Source organism: Trichosurus vulpecula, chromosome 3 (genome assembly GCF_011100635.1).
Source record: "Trichosurus vulpecula isolate mTriVul1 chromosome 3, mTriVul1.pri, whole genome shotgun sequence".
NCBI lineage: Eukaryota > Metazoa > Chordata > Mammalia > Diprotodontia > Phalangeridae > Trichosurus > Trichosurus vulpecula.
Window position 1 is genome coordinate 165,187,641 of NC_050575.1, and position 21,756 is coordinate 165,209,396.

Below are 21,756 nucleotides of genomic sequence, written 5' to 3' on the forward strand. Positions count from 1 at the left end.
AAGAAGCAACAAAATTAAAAACCAGAAATCAAAAACTACATTTCCCAGAGTTCCTTAAAAGACTGGAAGCAATTGGAAGATTTAAATAGCCCAGGCCCAAAGCAGTCAGACTTCAGCTGGGAGAATCACCCTCCTCTTCTGCACATCCATTGGACATAATCCCTGCTTTTCAGAGCCGGATTGGCTACCGAAGCTGGCATTAATTTTTCCTTCAAGCTTGGTAGCAGCAATGAAGTAAACAGCCATGTGCATTCCTCTACTCTATATTTAACTACAGCGGTTTGTGCAGGAGAGGTCTGCAAGAGGAGGGAATTGTGGTTCTTTACAGAAGCTCCTGGCTTGGGGGAGAGAGTGCAGCTATCTGAGTGGGGTATCCCTGGCTCATCTTGGGCAGAGGGCCTTTCTCTTTGTGAGCCAATCCAAGGCTGTCATGCCAGCCTCTCAAAGCAGGTCCCGGGCACGGGACCGAAATAATGTTCTAAACAGGGCTGAGTTCCTGTCACTGAACCAGCCTTTAAAGGGGGCTCAGGAAAATAGGAGCTCAAGCAGGAAGACAACAGGCCCATCTGTGCAGGCCCCGCCACTGAATGAGGGGTCCAAGGAGCGGAGGCAGTCCCAGCAGCTGCCCGAAGAGGACTGCATGCAGCTAAACCCATCCTTCAAGGGAATCGCGTTCAACTCCTTGCTGGCTATTGACATCTGTATGTCCAAGAGACTGGGCGTTTGTGCCAACCGAGCTGCCTCCTGGGGCAGTGCCCGATCTATGGTCAAACTCATTGGGATCACAGGGCATGGGATCCCTTGGATTGGGGGCACCATTATCTGCCTGGTGAAGAGCAGCACTCTTGCAGGACAAGAGGTCCTAATGAATCTGCTGCTGGGTAAGTGAGACCCTCTCCTTACAGTCCTGCCAGAGAGAAATCCATTTTTGCCACTCCTGTCCCCACCCCCAAACCTGGAACCTTACACCCTGAGTTTCCATCCAGGGAAACCAGATAGAACAATTTAATGAGGTTAATCAAGAAAGCATTTTCATACCGGAGCCAGAGATGCCCTAGAAATGGAAAAGTATCTAGACATATGGAAGGGGGGATCAGAAATGGACTTTAAATAAGGACCCTTGCAAAGATAGAATAGAAAGTGCTGTCAGAGGTGAGGCTGAAAGTTTAAGGAAAAAACCCTGCAACAAAGCATTGGCCTTTCTTTCCAGGGCCTCAGAGCAAGATGAGACCTAGAAAAAACTATTTGAAATTTTAATATGCTCAAATGTTCCCTAAAATACTTCTTTGGAGAGAGATCTGGGGAGTCTGATGGTGACTAACTACAGACTAGCTGGTGGAAGGACATTAGCTCTTCTGTTGGAAGGCTCAAACTCCTTTCATGTGGGTCAGACTTCGATGACTTTGGACTAATTCCTTGTCAACATAAAACTTTGCTCAGTAGTTCCTTCCCACTACAAGGAGCTCAGTGTTGCCCCTGGTCTCCATCCTCCCCTCTAGAGAGCATCATTCTAGAGTCTGTGTGAATCGGTCCCTTGTTTTGGCCCTGAAAGTAGACCCACCTCTCTCTATACTGATACCATTTTTGTGTGTGGGGAGGATATATACTGTGCTTAGGGCTTTGTTCCCAAGGGATCAGAATGTGTCAGGTCTGAGGACCCCACCCATAACTTCTGCCAGGACTAATGTCCTCATCTGCCCCTTTTCCAAGGTAAGACACTAGAGAAGAGGGCCCTTTTGTCTAGTTGACTTGTTTTTCTTGGCCACCAGTAAATATCCATTTAGGGCTCACCCTGTGCCAAGCATGGGGCAGAAAGCATACAGAAGTCCCTCCCTCTGGAACTGTGACTCCCAGGCCTGGCTTTGTGCCACCCTAGAGTGTCAGTGGGTAAGCTGTGAACTTCTGCCTACATTCCCAAAATAAAACTAATTTTGATCCACTCTGATATGGAAATTAATGTATGTGTCTCATTCAGAAGGTGTGGAAGGATAAAATATCAAAGAACGAAAAGCAAAGAAGGCCATAAGCAGCTAGGTGATGCGGTGGATAGAGTGCTGGGCCTGAAGGCCGGAGGACCTGAGTGCAAATCTAGCATTAGACTCCTAACTAGCAAATCATTCAAGCTCTGCCTCAGTTTCTGCAGCTATAAAACGGGAATGATAACAGGACCTCCCTTGCAGGGTGGCTGTAAGGATCAAATGAGATAATCTTTGTAAAAAGCTCTTAGCCACAGCGCTTGCTCCTTGCAGTTGCTAAACAAATCCTTATTCCTTTCCTTTCCCACAACTCTAGAGAAGTTGGGGGTCATAGCTCTTGGAACTAAGATTCTCAAGGTGGCAATGTGGGTAGCTGTGTCTTTCCTTTCAATGTCTTCCTTGCCTCTCTCTCCCTTTGGCCCTTCTCCTTCATGGAACTCAAAGGTCTCGGTTGGTTAGCGGTGGTTTGTTTGGTTGGTGGGGTACAAAGTAGGAGCAGCTGATCCATGCACCCATTTATTTGGAGAAGCTTTCCCGGAGAGAGTTAAGTTATGGAGAACAGCCTTGGGAGGGAGGGAGAGAAGCTAGTTGAATGAGGAACATGAAGTTGTTCTCAGGATCTTGGGGTTGAACAGTGGGAAAACCAGATGTATATGAACATCAGAAGTCTGGAACAAATGACTCAGCTACTCGTTCTTAGCCCATGTTCCCTAGAAAGTGACCAGGTTAGCTTACTTCTCTGACCCTTAGAATATAGTGTGTTGTTAAAACCAGAAGATACTTTAGACAGTGTGACACAGTGGAAAGAGCAGCGGCTCATGGGAGATAGAAGAATCCTAGCTCTGCTCCTTGTCATTTGTGAGTTTGAACCCTGGACGGTACTATTTAGTAGCTGCAAAGGATCAAAAAGCACTTATTTAGTGTTTCCTATGTGTAAGAAGCAAAGAGGATATGAAGACAAAGCAAAAAATACTCCCCTCAAGGAGCTCACATTCTACCGGGAGAGACAACATACAAATAAATAGGTGTATACAAGATACATGCACAATAGATTGAAGATTACCTTAGAGCGGAAGGTATATTAGCAGCTGGGGGGAACAGGGAATGGCCTACTGTACAAAGTGGCATTTGAGTCAAGTCTTTTTTGAGATTGGTTCTCCCCATCTTGCACAGGTGAGAAGTTCAGCAGTCGCTCATGGGCCAGATTCCACTGGTGATGATCACAGAAGCTTTCAGTTGTTCCACTACCAACCTGAACTGGCCTGTTCTTCCTCAGGCAGCCTGATGCCCCTTCCTGCCCGCTTCCCGCCCCAAAGGGGGCTCACTATGTTACTGCTGGACTTAGTGTAGATGCCTGATCAGCTTTAGACTTACCACAGCTCAAAACTCCTGAGCTGAAAAGATCCATTAGCTTCCCTGGTCTCAGCCTCCCTGGTAGTTGAGATTAAAGGCTTGTACTACCATGCCAGGTTTGAGCTAAATCTTGAAGGAGGCTTGGGATCCTAAAAGATGGATACGAAGAGGGAGACCATTCCAGATATGCAAAGGCCCTCACTGCACCTGTTTCCTTTTCTGTAGAGTAAGGGGGTTAGACTAAATGACCTCTAAGGTCTTTTCCAGCTCTATGAATTTTTTTTTTTAGTTTTTTTTTTTGGCAGGGCAATTGGGATTAAGTGACTTGCCCAAGGTCACACAGCTAGTGTAATACATGTGTCAAGTGTCTGAGGCTGGATTTGAACTCAGGTCCTCCTGCCTCCAGGGCCGGTGCTCTACTCACTGTGCCACCTAGCTGCCCCCAGCTCTATGAATTTGATTCACTGTGTATTTGTGTCATCTTTTAGGGTTCTTTTATTTATCTTACCAAGTCAACAAGCACCTACTATGTGCCGGGCTAAGTGCTAGAGATGCAAAGAAAGTAAAAAACCATCCCTGCTCTCAAGGAGCTCACAATCTAATGAGAGAGAGAGAGAGAGAAAGAGAGAGAGAGAGAGAGAGAGAGAGAGAGAGAGAGAGAGAGCATGTGAACACTTACAAGCAAGATATGAACAGAATAAATTGGAGATGATCTCAGAGGGAAGGCATTAACATTAAGAAGCACCAGAGCTATGTTCTTTCTTATGAACTGCTGTATGAACTTTCAAAAAATATTTGGTTTTCTTTGTAATTTTATGTATTTTATGCATTTAAACACATTATTCTCAGAGGTACCCATAGGCTTTACCACGAAACCAAACCAGTTAAGCACCCTTGCCCTATAGGATACCACTCATTCCACCCTGTGGGATACTAAATCCCATCGTGTGGGAGTAGTTGGATCTCTTTTTCTTGTCTGAATTGATGTGAGCTCTAGGAAACAGATAGAATATATAGAAACTATATAGAACACCAACTTGGCCATCCATATGGAAATTAACCAAATTGTGGACAGATAGTTATATGTGCAATCCCAGTCTGATTTCCCCTGCCCCAACAAGTCTCTGGGGACCACTTCCCTCTCAGTAAGATCAGTAAGATTGAGCTCAGGTAAGCAAACCTATTTTAATCTTAGCCTGAACCAGGCGGCAAGAAGGAAAATTAGTACTCTTCTTAAAAATGTGCATTATGGAGCTAAATGAAAATTATTTTGGCATTATCTACTTTATGGGTTTATCCACATGGTAGGAACCTTTTCCTGTAATTGGTCAGTCAACCACATTTATTAAGTGACTATTATGTGCCAATCCCTGTGCTAAATGCTGGGGATGTGAAGAAAGGTAACAGACCCTGCTCTCAAGGAGCTCACAGTCTGTTAGTTGAGACAACATGCAGACAACTATGTACATGCAAGATAAGATAAATTGGAAATAATCAACAGATGGCAAAAATTAGCATTAAAGGGAATATTGAAAGCCAGCAGAGTTGATTGAGTTGATTGAGTGTGTGTGTGTGTGTGTGTGTATGTGAGAGAGAGAGAAAAGGGGAGGAGAGAGAGAGAGAGAGAGAGAGAGAGAGAGAGAGAGAGAGAGACAGAGACAGAGACAGACAGAGAGACAGAGAGACAGAGAGAGAGGGTCAAACTTGCACTTTATGAAGATCAGTTTGGAAGCTGGATGGAGGATGGACTGGAGTGTTTAGAGACTTGTGGCAAGGAGACCACCCAGAAGACTATTGCTATAATCTGGGAGTGAGGTGGTGAGACTCTGGACCAGGGTGGTGATAGTATGAGAGGACAGAAAGGAGCACATATAAGAGATGTCGTGAAGGTAGAAATGATTGGATATGGAGTTAAGAGAGTGAAGAATCAAGGATGACACCTCCGTTTTGAGCCCAAGTGGGCGAGGAGATAGTGAGTACCCTCTACAGTAATAGGGAAGCTAGGAAGAGGGTAAGATTTGGCTTGGGGTGGGGAGAGAATAATGAAATCAGTTTTGGACATGTTGAATTTAAGATGTCTATAAGACATCCAGTTCAAAACATCCAATAGGCAATTGGAAATCTGAGACTGGTGGTCAGCAGGGAGGTTAGAGCTGGACAAATGTAAGCGATCAGAATAGGAATATGTCTTCCCCTCCTGGGATTGGCTGGTTGTGGTTCACGCTTAAATGAAAGAATGGAATCAGCTCTGTCTCCAGCAGTACTCATTTTTTGTTTGCTACCAAAAGAGGAAGTCTTTCAGATATATTCTCGTCTTTATAGATGCTGACAATATATTGTAAGATATTTTCATTTCTCAGCCCCACCTTTAATTAAGATTCGATAGCAGTGGGTACAATGACCTTGAATCAATTCATCAACATCCAGGCACTACTGGGTATTGGGGATACACAGATAAAAATTAAGCAGTCACTGTATTCAAGAAACTTATGTTCTGCCAGAGAAAACATTATGCATACATTGAAGAACATGCAAAAAATACACAAAGCTAAAACCAAGTAATTTGGGGCAGCACAGGTGCATTAGGGCCGGGGTCGGGGGAGTGGGGATAAGGGGGAATCAGTCTAGGTCTGAGATAGGAGGTAGTGCTTTAGCTGAGCTTTGAAGGAGGCTAGAGCTCTGGAGATGAGGAGAGAGGCTATTATAAGCATTAGGGACAACATGTGTAAAGGCACAGGTGAGATGTGGACAACAAAGAACCCAGCCTGAGTGGACTGAAGAATGTGTGAAGGAGACTAATGGGTAATTAAAAATGTAGGCCAGGGCCAGATTGTGAAGGACCGAATGCCAAAACACAGGAATTTGCATCTGATCCTAGAGGGAATAAGGAGCCACAGTGCTTGAATAAGCACATAACATGATCAGACCTGTTTTTTTGTTTTTTTGGATTCTCACTTTAGTAACTATGTGAAGTATAGATAGGTGAGGGGAGGCAATGGAGGAAAAGACCAATGGAGGTTACTGCAACAGAACAAGCAAGAGATGATGAGGGTAATAACTAGAGTGGTGGCCCTGTGAAGAGAAAGAGACATTCAGGATATATCATAGAGGCAAGGAAAATTAGCAAGCATTTATTAAGCACCTACATTTATTAAGGACAGTGCCAGCGCTGTGATAAACACTGGGGATACAAAAAAAAAAGGCAAAACAGTCTGTTCTTGAGGCACTCACAATCTAATGGGGTAGACAGCAAGCAAACAAATATGTACAAATAAGCTAAACACAGGATAAGTAGGAAATAATTAACCTAGAGGGAAAGCACTAAGGTTAAGTAGGGCTGAGAAAGGCAAGATTTGACAACCGATCAGAATGAGAGCTACAGAATCAAGTGTGATTCTGAGGTTGTGAACTTGGGTGACCAGAAGTATCATGGTACCTTTGACTGAAATAGCGAAGTTCAGAAAAAGGGTGAATTAGAGAGAAAAATGAGTTCCATTTTGGACATCTAGGGTGATGGGTAAGAGATTAGACTTGTTCTATTTGACCACAGAAGGCAGAAATAGGATCAGTGGGTGAATTTTGTTGGAGATGCAAATTTCAGCCAAACAGAAAAAAGCTTCCTAACAATTTGATTTTACCAAAAAAGCATAAAGGGAAGCCTAGGAAAATGGTGCACTCCCTGCCTCTGAAGATCTTCAAACAGGAGCCTCCTTGCTGGGAACAATGTAGGGGAAGGTTCTTGCTGAAATGTGGATTGATCCAAAAACCCCTTCCAATTCTGAGATATGATTCTATGATTGGACCCTGACTTTAAGGAAGGGATACTTAGAACAACTAAGCTCCTTATGCTTCCTTTTAACAACTTCCCTTATCCAAGGTCCACCAGCACTCTTCACCATCCAATTTACGTCCAGCAGAGTTTCTCTTTCAGACCTTTGAGCAGGAAGCCAAGTCATCCATCCTCCAGAGCACCCCTAACATTGGCATGTTAAAGAGAAGTCAGTTGTAAATGGACCAGGCACCGGAAGTAGGAGAATCAGACCTGGATCCCTATAGCTATCTCATCAGTCTTCTGGAACCATGGTTGGTCATGGCATTGCCCAGAGTTCCTAAGTCTTTCAATTTTTTTTTGCCTTTACAATGTTGTTGTTATTATAGAAATTGTTCTCCTGGCTCTGTTCACTTTGTTCAGAATCATTTCATATAAGTCTTCTCAGGTTTCTTTGGAACCTTTCATTTCATCATTTCTTGTGGCATAATAGCATTATATTGTTAGTATTACTATGTTCATACACCATAATTTGTTCAGCCATCCCCAAAGTAATGGGCATCCCCTTAGCTTTCAGTTCTTTGCCACTACAAAAAGATCTGCTTTACATATTTGTGGTATATATGAGTCTTTTTCCTCTTTCTTTGATCTCTTTGTGGCAAAGGTCCAGTAGTAGCACTGCTGGGTCAAAGGGTATGCACACTTTAGTGACTTTGGGGCACAGCACCAAACTGCTTTCTAGAATGGCTTGATAAACTCCTGGTGATATACTCAGATATATCTCTGTGTTGGTAAACAAAATGGGCTCTTAGCACTCAGTTCAACCAAGTGCCCTTGAAGAGTTTGGCCTTTGTTTCCTTGATTAGATTTGGGTGTCCTTGGTGCCTCCTTCCCTCAGGGGAGGGCCTAGTTTACACATGAGTTTGAGTGACATGCTTGGGACATCAGAGGCTTTTAGACCACATGGGTTCAAGTCACCTCTTTGTGACGATTCTAGGTCATGTGGGTGAGTCGCATGTGTGACTCACCCTTGACCCTGAAAAAGATATAAAACCAGGGGTTGGCTTTCTCTTTTTCGGAGCTCTTACCCACAGCCATGGTGGAGTGCATGACTCTGGGCCAGCCCTTGTTATGAGCTCCTGGGCTGAACCTAGATTTTGGTAACTGAATTATATTTGGTCTGTCTGTTGATGTTTGTAATCTGTTTGTATTTGCTCCGAAGTTCAGGGTGCTGGTTCTTTCCCCTGAACTAAGTGAATGGTATTCGTATGCTGAACTAAAGTAAGCTTGTCAACCCCTTAACGTTGCTTTCCTTACTAAAGCAGACCAAAAGAACCTGGGCTTTGGCAGCATGCTTGTTGTTGGGCTTGTGTTGGTTTTTCACCCCCACAACGGCTGCTAGCTGGATTGTTGAAACAGTCTCTCTGGGCCTATTCTCTAGTAGGCACTGTTCTCTGCTGGGGCTATACCTATCTAGGTGTGGCATCTTATCTCTACTATTTCTTATCTCTCTCTCCTGGCCTTTAACTGGAATCCTTGGCTGACTTACTACCTCTTCCTCAGAAGAGGAGAAATGGGCCCCCTCAGCTCACTTTTACATCAATACAAAAGCCTATGCTTTATCTCTTTTAAAAGATTAGATTTCTCTCATACCCAGTCATCAAACAAATAAAGAAAACTTCAGCTGCTTTCTCTCCATAAGGAAGGAGATCTGTCACTCTCAGAATCTTCACCTCCAAGGACCAGGATCTTTCTTGGAACACAGAACAGAAATCTGGCTAATGAGAGCCTGAGGGCATTTGGTCAGTCTCTGAATCCCTTCCTCCTACTTGCAGGCTCAACATCTCTCTAACTTACGGTAAAATATAAGTTCCCTTGGATGCCCATCAATTTCTAATTGCCAGAGGGCAATCCTCTCAAGTAATTTCAGGAGCTGCCTTCCAACGAACCTTTCTCTGGGTCTGGGCCCCAGAATTTTCTGTAGGCTTTCTAGATCCTTTGGGTATCTCCATGCACAGGAATCTGAGCAAGCACAAAAATTCAGAGGGCAAAGTCATTGTTTTCCTCCTGGTCCATATTGCGTGGTATAATGAAAGACTGTCGTCTAAATTCCAAATCTGAAACCACTCTCTCGACACTGGCAACCTTTCTGAACCTCAGTATTCTCACCTGTAAAAGTAGGAACTCATAATTCTAGTAGTTACCTCACAGCACCATTGTGAGGCTCACATGAGATCATGAAGCTGAAGGACCTCACGAATTTTAAAGCACTATATCAATGTCCATTTTTGTCATTCCTGCATTTATTATGTGTGTGAGACCAACAGCAGGCTCCCAGGTTTTGAATGATACTACCTAGATAGAAGAATCCTGTACCAGAACTCACGACTCCAGTCCTAGTTTGGGTCTGAGGCAAGTCATTTAACTTTCATGAGACTTTGTTGCTTTGTCTATAACACCAGGCAGCTCGATTTCTAGTTCTTTTTGAGGTGTTGAAGGTTACTTTTGTGTGGGGTTCCTCCTAGGTGGATTTGAATTTTAAGAGTCAGGAAAGGGTAGTGTTTAACCCAAACAATTGATTTAAGTGTAGGCATCAATGGTGGAGAGACTTGAGTGAAGGTTTTCCCACCTTTTTAATCATATCATCAAGCGTAAGATCAATCTCTCCAAAAATCAATGAATATTTATTATGTACCTACTATATATCAGGCACTGGGGTTACAAATATATATAATGAAAGCCCCAACCTCAAGATGCTTAAAAAATATATTTCTTTCTTCCCTTTCTTTCTCTGTTTCTCTTTCTCTTACTCCCTCCCTTCTTTCTTTCCTTCCTTTCCTCCTTCCTCTTTTTTCTCTCCTTCTTTTCTCCCTCCCTCTTTTTATCTTTTTTGTTCTCTTTTGTTCTGTCTCTCTCTCTCTCTCTCTCTCTCTCTCTCTCTCCCTCTTCCTCATCCTCCCCTTTTCTGCTCTTCCTTCCTGTCCAGCTATCTATCTATCTATATATCTATCTGTCTGTCTGTCTATCTATCTATCTATCTATCTAATCTGGGAAAATGTCTTCCATTAGTAGAATATAAGCTCCTTGCGGGCATGGGATCATATTTGGTATTAGCATCTATTTTGCATTTTAGGGGGTGGGTTCTAACAACAGAAAGAATAGGGATAGCTAGTAAGTGTCTGAGGCTGGATTTGAATTCAGACCATCCTGAGTCTAGACCCAATACTCTCACCACTACATCACACTTTCTTTTAGGATCTGCTCTATTAACATGCCAGTCTCATCCCAGCCTGTGGCCCCAGGGTAGAGGTGGGATTAGGGTACCACTAAAAGTGATGTTCACCTAGAGAACAAACTTTGGGTTGTCTTTACTTTTTAGTAGTTAGCCAATGCAAATGTAGGGGTTTAGAGATCTGAATTTCCCCCTTAGATCTTCTGGCAAAGATCCCTGGTTAGATACTATTGTCTTGGAAGGGGTGAGGGGAGAATGGCTAGGCTAAAGCCACAGGGCAAAGAACAAGCAACCAACACATTATAAATTATGCCCAGGTGCAATCAGTCAACAAACCTTTGTTGAACACATTCTATGTCCATAGATGTAGCATTCTATACAGGCTGAGTACTCTGAGTCATCAAGATCTAAATGCAAAACTTTAGTCTACTGAGTGTGACCCTGGGCAAGTCATTTAATCTTTGGATACCTCAGGCAGCTCCCTAAGACATATATATCTACTAGATGGTGGTATTGGTCAAGGGAGTTCCCACATGAGCACGTACGAAATCATAGATCCTTGTACTATGTCCATAATATTGTGATGAGTATTCTGTTGTTGGTCAGTTGTTTTCTCAGCCATGTCTGACTCTTCATGACCCCACTTGTGGTTTTCTCATCAAAGATACCGGAGTGGTTCGCTATTTCCTTCTCCAACTCATTTTATAGATCAGGAAACTGAGATAAACAGGGTTAAGTGACTTATCTAGGGTCACACAGCTAGTAAATGTCTGAGATCATATTTGAACTCAGGAAGATGAGTACTTTAAAGGAAGACTAAGAAGTCATGTCAATCAGCATTTATTAGGCATCTACTATGTGCCAAGCACTGTGCTAAGTGCTGAGAATACAAAGAAGGGAAAAAAAAACCCCACAACCCAGTCTCTGCTCTCTAGAAGCTCAAAGTCCATTGGGGGAGATAACATGCAAACAACTATATGCAAACAAGAGAAATTTGACATAATCAGCAGCAGAAAGGGCCTAGTATTAAGGGATCATGAGAGGCTGCTTGGAGAAGGTGGGACTTTAGCTGGCACCTGAGAAGAGCCTTAAAGGATTCCAAGCTGCTACAGAGATATGAGCATCTCTCTCTTTCTCTCCCTCCCTACCTCCACCTCTCTCTCTCTCTCTCTCTCTCTCTCTCTCTCTCTCTCTCTCTCTCTCTCTCTCTCTCTTTTTTCTCTCTTTCTCTGTTTCTCTGTCTGTCTCCCTGCCCTTGCCTAGTAAGCATTTGACATCTTGTACCTGACTGACACCAGGTGAAATATAGCACCTCAGCACCTCAGGTGCTTCCCTCTCCACCAGTGGCAATGGAGCGATATCTGGAAGTCTGTCCCTGGAAGTAGCCTTGGGAGAGAATTTAGCATGGTCCATGCTAGAGTCTTTGATACAAGCATAAGACATTTTTGCTTATAATCCATCCATCGATCAATAAGCATTTGTTAAGTGCCAACTCTTTGCTAGACATTGTGTTATGCATCGCACATACAAAGACAAAAATGAAGCAGTCCTCTTAAGGAGTTTGTGTTCAACGTGTAGGTGTATACAAAATATAGATGAGAAAAATACAACATAATTTGGGTGGGAGGAAACACTAGCAGCCAGGAGATAGCAGGAAAGGCTTCTTGCAGAAGGTGGCCCTTTAGCTGGGTGCTGAAGGAAACTAGGGATTCTAAATGGCAGGGGGAAGGAAGGAAGGAATCCTAGGCATCAGGAACAGCACATGCATTGGCATGGAAATAGGAGATGGTGTGTCATGGGCAAAGAACAGCAAAAAAAAGGCAATATGGAAGGAATGTAAAGTATGTGAGGGGGAGTAATATATAATAAGACTGGAAAGGTAAGTTGGGGCCAGGTTATGAAGGGCTTTAAATGCCAAATTATAATCCATTAGAAGATAGAGGGCTTGCACAGGAACATATAACTAATACCAGATGATAGGTAGTTAAGGCCCAAGGAGAAGTATAGCCAGGAATGGTTCTGAATCATGAAGTGGGAGAGATCTCTCTAGGCTCCAGTGGTCAGAGAAGGTTTTCCAGAGTAGGTAGGGCTTGACCAGAAGTTTCTGGAATGAGTAGGATTTAGTAGATTGTGAAGGGAAGGGCTGCCAGATAATTTGAATGCACTTCCCCAAGGAGAGGTTATTTGTGTGGAATATAGCAGGGTTACACCGGCTGTCAGATACAGCTGATGTGTTGATTGCTTTTGCCTTTCCTCCTTTTAAAATCATTGTTACAAGGGATGGCTTTCTTGGTAGAGCAGGGATGGATCTGGAAATGAATTCTGGTGACGTAAAAACAAAGTATATCAATAAATATATGATTACAAACAGTTGATTTTTTAAAAAAGGTATCTCCTGGGTGGATAGTGAGTAGACCAGCATGGCTGAAATCTCAGAGGATTCCTGGGGAAAGGGAAATGGGGGATGAGGACAGAGTCAAATTTTAACAGGCCTTTGAAAGCCGGGCTATGGAACCAAGAGGAGTTTCAAAGATTTCAGAAACTGGGGACAGAAAACCAAGGAGTTTTTATTTTACTAATTAAACTTAAAGTATTTTTTGAAAGTTAAGTGAAAAAAGAACCAGCTCTAAAGATGGAAAATTTTCTCCCTTTTTCTGAGCTTAACATGCTCCTCTTATAATCTCTTTGATTTTTTCAGGAGTTTATATCTGTGATTTCAAATTTCCTGACATACCTGGTAGGTGGGCAGATCACTACCCCATTTTTTCTAAGTAATTTATTAGGAAATTAAAGCTAACTAAACCTAAATTTGTAACTAATTTCATATTTTTAAAGTTTTTCAACATACTTATAATTTTACATTTTACTCTTAAGGAAAGTGAGGTCAAGAGAGATCCATTGACTTAGTCAAGGTCACCCAGCTAGTAAGTGATGAAGTTGAGACTAGAATCCAGGTTTCCTGCTTTCTATTTGGTGCCTCCTCAGGAATCCCACTGTATTGGTTTAGGTCAAAATCAATTTGAGAGATATTTATTTAATCCCACAAACAGGACGGTGGAGTGGAAAGAGTACCGAACTTGGAGTCATGAAAGATGGGTCCACATCCCATCTCTGGCACTTATTAGCGATATGACCATGGGCAAGTCATTTAACCAGAGTCTCAGTTTCCTCATCTGTAAAAAGGGAATAATAACAGCTGTAGTCCCAACCTCACTCACATGGTTGTTTTAGCGGTCAATTTGCAAACTCTAAGGGCCTATATAAATAAATGTCAACTATTATTAAACCCAATGCTAAGTGCTAGGAGTACAAAGACTACAAAACACTATGCAGTTGCTGCCTTCAAGAAGCTTACATTCAACTCGGGGTATTCTCTGAATAGATGTAGAAAAGATATGTATGATGTATGTAAACAGATGAGCATAATATGTGCAAAAACTGTGTGAAACATGTAAACAGATAAGTATGATACATGTAAACAGATAAGCATACTACAAGTATAGGGCACGTATGTGTGTGCTGCATATGTCCACATGGGTTGTCTAGATGCGGCTCATGCAGAGGATTGAATCTTTGGAATCTTTGCCCACCTCTCTCCAAAGAACCTTTGATTCCTACCTGGAGGAATGTCAGAGAAGGAGCCATAAAGCTGGCTGCTCTGCCCTCCTCAGAGGGGGTATGAGACCAGAATTATATCTGCCCCCCTCCAAATATTGCTGGTTTAGGGAAATTACTTTTTCTTAGGTTCAAGATGCTTTTCTGGTTGCTGTCTCTGAAAAGGGAGTAGGTATTGGACTTTTCTAAACAGACTTGGTTGTTTCCTGGCACCCAGGTCTGCCATGGCATCCTCTTGCTAGGAATCTTGGGATCATAGATTTACAGCTAGAAGGGACCTCAGAGGCCATTGAGTCCATGATTCTCCACCCCCCCATTTTACAGATAAGGAAACTGAGGCATAGAGATGATTTGTACAATGGCTAGTGTCTGAGGAGGGACGTGAACCCAGGTCTTTCTAACTGCGCATCTAGTGCTGTGTCCACCATACCATGCTGTCTCTCTTCATTGGCTACTCCTTGCCTTCAATACTTCAATGGATCCATGATCTCATTAATGTGGTCACAATGCTGCAGATCACAACTGATGCATAGCCCCTCTCATCCTTCACAATTCTTGTTCAAGTTGTCCCATAAATCCTTTGTAAAGGATCTGCCCAGCTCCTGCCTCTGGGCCTTTTAACATTGTGCGGATATGTGAACAGATGTAATAAAGTGAGCAGAACCAGGAAAATGATATACACCATAACTAAAGCAGTGTCAATGGGAAAAAAAAACCCACCACAAACAAAAATCAGAACTGAATACCATGTAATTATAATTACCAAGCTTGGCCCAAAAGAAGAGATATGAGAATATACCTCCCTCCCTCTTTTACAGAGGTGGAGACCTTTAGGTATGGAACCCTGCATCTAATGTACTCAGTTGATATGTAGGTTAGGTAGTTAGATGGCTCAGTGTGGATAGAGTGTTGGCCCTGGAGTTAGGAAGACCTGAGTTCAAATTCAGCCTCAGACGTTTATCAGTTATGTGACTCTGGGCAAGTCATTTAACCCTTGTCTATCTCAGTTTCCTGATCTGAAAATAGGAAATAAAAATAGCACCTACCTCCCGGAATTGTTGTGAAGATCAAATGAGATAATACTGTAAAGCACTTTGCAAACCTTAAAGTGCTATATAAATAGCTATTACAATTATTTTTTCTGAAGTGTTCTTTTCTTTGTTATAAAAGATGGCTCTCTAGAAAGGCAAGGAGGAAATATATATATATATATATATATACACACACACACATATATATATACATATATATATATATATGAAATGAAGACAATGTACAAACCAAAGATATCAATAATATTTTCTTTAAAAGCCATTACATGGGGATAATGGGGCTAATACAGCACTTGGGCTGTCTATCTCTAATCTCATACTCTTCTTTAAGTGATCAGCCCAACTCATTTTTCCAATCATCCATCTCCTGAAAATCCTTTATGCTACTTCTTGCCCACAAGTCATCACTGGGGATAGGCTGCAGCCAATTTTAGACTCCCCAGGCATCTCTCTATTGCTCTCCAAGTCACATGCAATTTTGATTCTCCAGTAATTTTGGTATTCTAGGATTAACAGCCATGCAGCATCATCTGGAAACTTGCTGTTTAAAAGATGGCTTTTGGTGGCAAGGGGCACCTTAGGATCCTTGAAAGCACTGGGCAGTTTCCCAAATGAAATCTAAGCTTGCTCTGTTCCTCTGTGGCTCCTCCGGGGTACCTCTGCAGTGATTGTCTGAGATCCGTACACTGATGGACTTGGGCAATGAACGGGCTGCCTGCTCAACCACGTGGCACAGTCTGGACAATAGGCCTTCTTTATTCATTTGATTTATCCTGAGTGAGTTACTAAGCCAATCTCTTTTGAACGATTTCAAATATCATTGAAAAGGCCCTATAGTATCCTGTAGTTGAATGCAATCAGCCAAGTGTTATTTGTGACCAGTAGCACCTGGAGGACCTTACTCTCTCCAGGGATTGCTCTTGTACTTGGGCTCTGTACAGGGCACCTTCAGTGGCAGTGGGGAATGGCTCAGGCAAACACATAGCTCACTATTTTATGCCTTGTTTGATATTGACAGTAAGAGAATCTTTTAATAACATTGCCTCTTGTGATAGCAAATAGCTGGAAATGAACTATGTGCCCACTAATTGGGGAACAAATTGTGGTCTATGAATATAATAAAATATTATTGCACAGTTTCTATTTTCTAATTTAATTTTATTTTAGACTCAAGGGTCAGAACACAAATACAGAATAGAGAAAAGGAACAAAACATGTCATAAACTTAAATATTGAAACTTAAATATGAAGAAAGAAAAAAAGCATGTCGTGTGCATAGCAGAACATAAGAGAGGATTCAAAATGTGTAACAATAGATTTTCATTTCAAGAAAGCCTATATGATAAATAGTATAGGTTGTGTTGAGAATTATCCATCTTTTCTTTGCTTCCTTGTGAGTTTTCTTTTGTTCTCTGCTGTGCACTTTTTTACTTTGTTCTTTTTTTCCCCTCCTCCCACCCCCCCAGGCTACAATGAAGTTTAGATATGTTTCTCTATAGCTATAGATATATACATACACATATACATATATGCATACATATATAGACATACATATATAAATATATTCTCCTCTTTATCTTTGTTTTTATATTTGTGCATATCCTTTGTTTCCTCTCCCTCCTGATTCTTCTACTTTACTTCTACCCGCTACCTTGCCCTCCTATTACTTGCCTACCCACTCCAAAGATCTGTCCCCTGTCCTCCCATTCCCATAAATCTAAACACCCTTCTATACTCCCCTTTTACCTATTCCCTCACCTTCCCCTCTAAAAATCCCTCCCTTGTCCTCTCCCCCCTCACTAAACCCCTGCCATTTTATTTCTTCTGAATTTAGAAGATGTTTATACTCTTCTAAATATATATGTATTGTTCCCTCTTAAACCCATTCCCAATGAAAGTAGGTTACCAGAACTATCAGCCCTCCTCCCCCATCTAATTCCTCTGTATCCTTTCTTCCTCTTGCACCTCATTTGTATAAAATAGTTACTCTTTTTTGGCTGTTTCTAAATGGTTTTACTTTTTAAATTCATATCATAGTCAGGTTTACCCCCCTTCTATCTTATGAGTTTGCCAATTATTAATAAGAATCTTAGACATACATTTTAGATTTTATGTTATATAAAAGGTAAACAGTCTGTCCTTACGAATCCCTTATAGTCAGTCTTTGGTATGAACTTTATGTTTCTCTTGGTTCTTGTATGTCAAATCTTCTATTAAGTTCTGGATTTTTTTAACAAAGTTTTGAAAGTCTGAGTTTATCAAATGTCCATTTTTTTCCATTAAAGATAATACTTAAATTCTCAGGGTATGTTATTTTTGGCCGGAGTCCCCATGGTGTCTATTTTTAGGGAATGTGCCTTAAAGAGGCGGGGGTTGTCTGGGTGTTTGGGGAGCTATGTTGACTCTTTCAAAAAGACCAACAAATGCCAACAATCACATGGAATTTAAACATGTCTTGTTACTGTGGATAGAGTATTGGACCTGGACTCAGGAAAACCTTTGTTCAGTTCTGAAATCTAACACTTACTTAGCTATGGAAACATAGATGAGTTACTGAGCCTCAGTTCCCTCATTGTAAGAGGATCACAATGGGAGGGGGGAAGGTGAAGGAACAAGCTTTTATTAAGTACCCAGGACCTGTTCTAAGCACTTTATAAATAGCTCATTTGATCCTCATAACAATCTTGTCATGTAGATTCTATTATTATCCTCATTTTACCATTGAGAAAATTGAGGCAGACAGGTTAAGTGACTTGCTCAAAGTCACACAGCTTGAAAGTGTCTGGGGCTATATTTGAACTCAAATCTTCCTGTCTTCAGGTCCAGTACTCTATCCTCTGGGCTACCTGGTATCTACCTCAGAGTTGTTATGAAGCTCAAATATTATATCAGTTAGTCAAAAAAACATTCATTAAGTGCCTGCTATATATTAGGCAGTGTACTAAACCCTGGGAATAGGAAGAAAGGCTCTCAAGGAACTCCTCCTAATGGAGGAGCCAACAAAGAAACAACTATGTGCGAACAAGATCTATACAAGATGAATTAGGCGTGATCTCAGAGAGAAGGCACTAAGATTAAGAGAAGTGGGAAAGGCTTCTTGTAGAAGGTGGGTTTTCCCTTGGAATTGAAGGAAGCCAAGAAATCTAGAAGACAGAGATGAGGAGGGTTGAAGAATTTCGAGTGTGAGAAAAAGTTAGTGGAAATGCCTAGAGTCAGAAGTATTTTTGTGTGAAGAACAGAAGAAGACCAGTGTCACTGAATCAAAGAGTACATGGTAAAGTATGACATGTAAGAAGCCTGGAAAGTTAGGGGAGGCAGTGCAGGCTATGAAGGCCTTCGATACCATGCAGAGGATTTTATAGTTGACCTTGGAGGTGACAGAGAGCCGCTGGAGCTTATTGAGTAGAGGGTAACAAGATCAGATCTTTGTCTTAATAAAACCATTTTGATAGATGAACAGAAGATGGGGAGATGCTTGAGACAAGAAGACTGGATAGAGGGAGTAGAGAATTGGTCTTGAAGTCAAGAAGCCATATATATTGGTTGTGCAATCTTAGGTAAATCACTAACCCCTTCAGTGGTCTGGGTGACTTCCTAAGACTAAAAGTTATACAAAAGGTGCTATAAAATGCATTAGTAGAGGAAGTATCCTCAACTTGGAGTGTCCTGTGCTATTAGATAATAATATTAGATTTGGCCCAACATTCTGGGTGTTGTGATCCGTTTTGGATTCTCCACTCTGTTATCCAGTATTAGTCATCTCTCCTAGCTTTGCATCATCTGCAAACTTGGTAAGCATGCCATGTAGGCCCCCTTTGAGTGTTTGACAAAAAAATTCAATGCTATGGAAGCACTCCACAAGAGATCTCTTTCTGAGATGATATTGAACTATTAATTAGATCTTTGGGGGTCTTCTAGTTCCAAATCCATATAACTATCAGGATATGTTTTTCCATCTTTTTTGTAAGAATGACAGAGAGACCTTGTCAAATGTTTTGTTAAAATCTAGGTTTTAAAAAAGTGCTTTCCATTAGGGAATGGCTGAAAATACTATAGTATCTGAAGTGTTTGTATGTATTCAAATTAACACTATTTGAAGTCATAATTATGTAAAATTTGGTGATTGGTTCTAGCGAAATGGAAATGAATAATGTGACCCCTTAAGGGGATTCCTTATCTGCACTAATCAGGACCTGGCCGTAGTAGGACAGTACTGGATAGCACTGATGCTTACCTCTGTATACACCAAAATATTGATAGCATACTTTTTGTGACAGCAAAAAAAATTGGAAACAAAGTAGATGCCCATAGATTGGAGAATGGCAAAACAAATTATGATACATGAATGTAATGGAATATTACTGTGTTGTAAGGATTAGCAAACATGATGAATCCAGGAAAGAATGAAAAGATTTACATGAATTAATGCAGAGTGAAGTAAGCAGAGCCAAGAAAACAATATGCACAATGACTACAACAATGTATATGGAAAAGCAATCACAAAAAAATAAGCAAATGCTGCAAAATTATAAAAAAAAACAAGGATTGCTCTAAAGAAGAGACATGAGACACTCCTCATTTGTTTGTAAAAGTGATGGGTCCACGAGCGTGGTGCGTTGCACATATTTTCAGACTTTTTCAACAGACTGATCAGTTTTTCTGATTTTTTTCCTTTTTCTTTTCTCTAAAAATACTATTTGTTATAGGATGGCTCTCTGAGAAGAGGAACAGGAGAGAGTCTGGAGAAAATATTGGTGATATAATAAAATCTGTTTAAATTTAAAAAGAAATGATTACAAAGAATTCAGAGAAATATGGGCAAATGTGTATGAACTGATATAAGCATGAAATAAATAGAACCAAAATAACAATATATAATATTTTCTTTTTATATTGATCATTTCCCAATATATCCCTTTTCCTACCCTTCCCAGGGCCTTGCATTATAACAAAGAATTAAAAAAAGAGAAAGAAAAAAAGTTGTTCAGCAAAGCTAACCAAAATATCAACCAGGTACAATATTATACGTGATATTCTTCACCCATAGACCCACTTCTGATAAATGGGGAAGGAAATGCATTTTCATATATTTTTTCTTTAGGTCCAAACTTGTTCATTATAATCACAGAACATTCAGGTATGTGGTTTTATTGGTTGGAAAAACCAATTTACATTATTGTAAATAATTGTATAAATTATTATCCTGGTTTTGCTTACTTTACTTTGTATCAGTTCACATATCTTGGCATACTTTCCTATATTCTTTATGTTAATAATTTCTTACAGCATAATAAGTCCATTACAATCACATGCCACAATTTTTTATCCATTCCCAATTGATTGGCATCTACTTTGGTTGCACTTCTTTGCTACTATAAAAAAGAATGCTACAAATATTATGGCCCATTTCACGTCATAGTCATCAGATTGCCAAAGTTGACGAAAAAAGGAAAATAACAAATGCTGGAGAAATTGTGAGAAAACTAGCACATCGATTAGTTGGTTGTTGTCTTTTATCCTCAAAGAGAACTAAAATGATATCACTATGTTGGAGTCAAGTTACAGAGTGTCCAACTGTGGCTGATCAGACCAACATGAGCTCGGAATGCTCTACATAGGTCAAGCACAAATAGTCCATGTGAACATTTGGGGTGGATTCTCCAAATTTGCACATCTCGAATTTATTTTCGAGCTACTTCAATTCTACTTTGCTCATAGAGCATAGCACCTTCTCTGATGTGGGCATGCCACACTGGACAGTCTTGTGCCAGTGTCTCCCATGTCACATAATCAACTCCACAGTTCTTCAGAGAAACCTTGAGAGTATCTTTGTATTGCTTCTTCTGACCACCGCATGAACTCCTGCCCTGTGTGAGTTCTCAATAAAATAGTCTTTTTAGCAAGCATATGTTTGGCATTTGAACAATGTGGCCAGCCCACTGGAGTTATGCTTTCTGCAGTAGAGTTTGAATGATTGGCAGTTTAGTTCAAGAAAGGACCTCAGTGTCTGGTATCTCATCCTGCCAGATGATCTTCAGAATCTTCCTAAGACAATTCAAATGAAAGAGATTCAGTTTCCTGCCGTGGCACTGGTATACCATCCAGGTTTCATGGGCTTACAACAATGAGGTCAGCACAACAGCTCTGTAGACCTTCAGTATTTAGTCTAATACCTCTTCTCTTCCACACTTTCCTTTGGAGCCTCCCAAACACTGAGCTATGTCTGGCAATGCGTGTGCCAACCTCATTATCAATGTGTACATCCCTGGAAAGTACACTGCCAAGGTAAGTGAACTTATCCACAGTATTCAAAACTTCTCCATTTGCTCTAACTGATGGTTCCACATATGGATGGCATGGTGGTGGCTGATGGAGCACCTGTGTTTTCTTGGTGTTAATTGTTAGGCGAAAGTTAGCACAAGCAGATCCACACTTTCTTTCATCTCAGCTTTAGAGGCTGCATTGAGTGCCCAGTCATCTGCAAACAAAAAATCCTACACTAATACTCTGTCCACTTTAGTCTTGGCTTGTAGCCTTTGCTGTGTTCATCCTCACTGAAGGTGTTTGACAGTATGGCTGAAAACACCGTGTTAAGAAATATGGGGAAAATAAATAAATAAATAAGAAATAATAAAAAAAGAAGTATGGGAGCAAGCACAGAGCCTTGTTTCACTTCATTTGTGATTGGGAAAGCACTAGAGCTTCGTCCATTATCCATTACCTGGACAAGCACACCGTTGTGAAATTGACACAACAATA

The 21,756-nt window shown here is 41.1% G+C and overlaps 1 protein-coding gene across 1 annotated transcript in view; it reads left to right on the forward strand.

Moving 5' to 3' along the window:
• Positions 1 to 213: 213 nt before the first annotated feature.
• Positions 214 to 21,756, forward strand: part of PLPP7 (phospholipid phosphatase 7 (inactive)) — a 45,112-nt gene continuing 23,569 nt past the window's right edge. Inside the window, exon 1 of the mRNA XM_036752947.1 lies at positions 214 to 881. Within this exon, the coding sequence (XP_036608842.1) occupies positions 431 to 881 (451 nt within the window). The 5' untranslated portion in view covers positions 214 to 430. The remainder of the gene's footprint in view (positions 882 to 21,756) is intronic.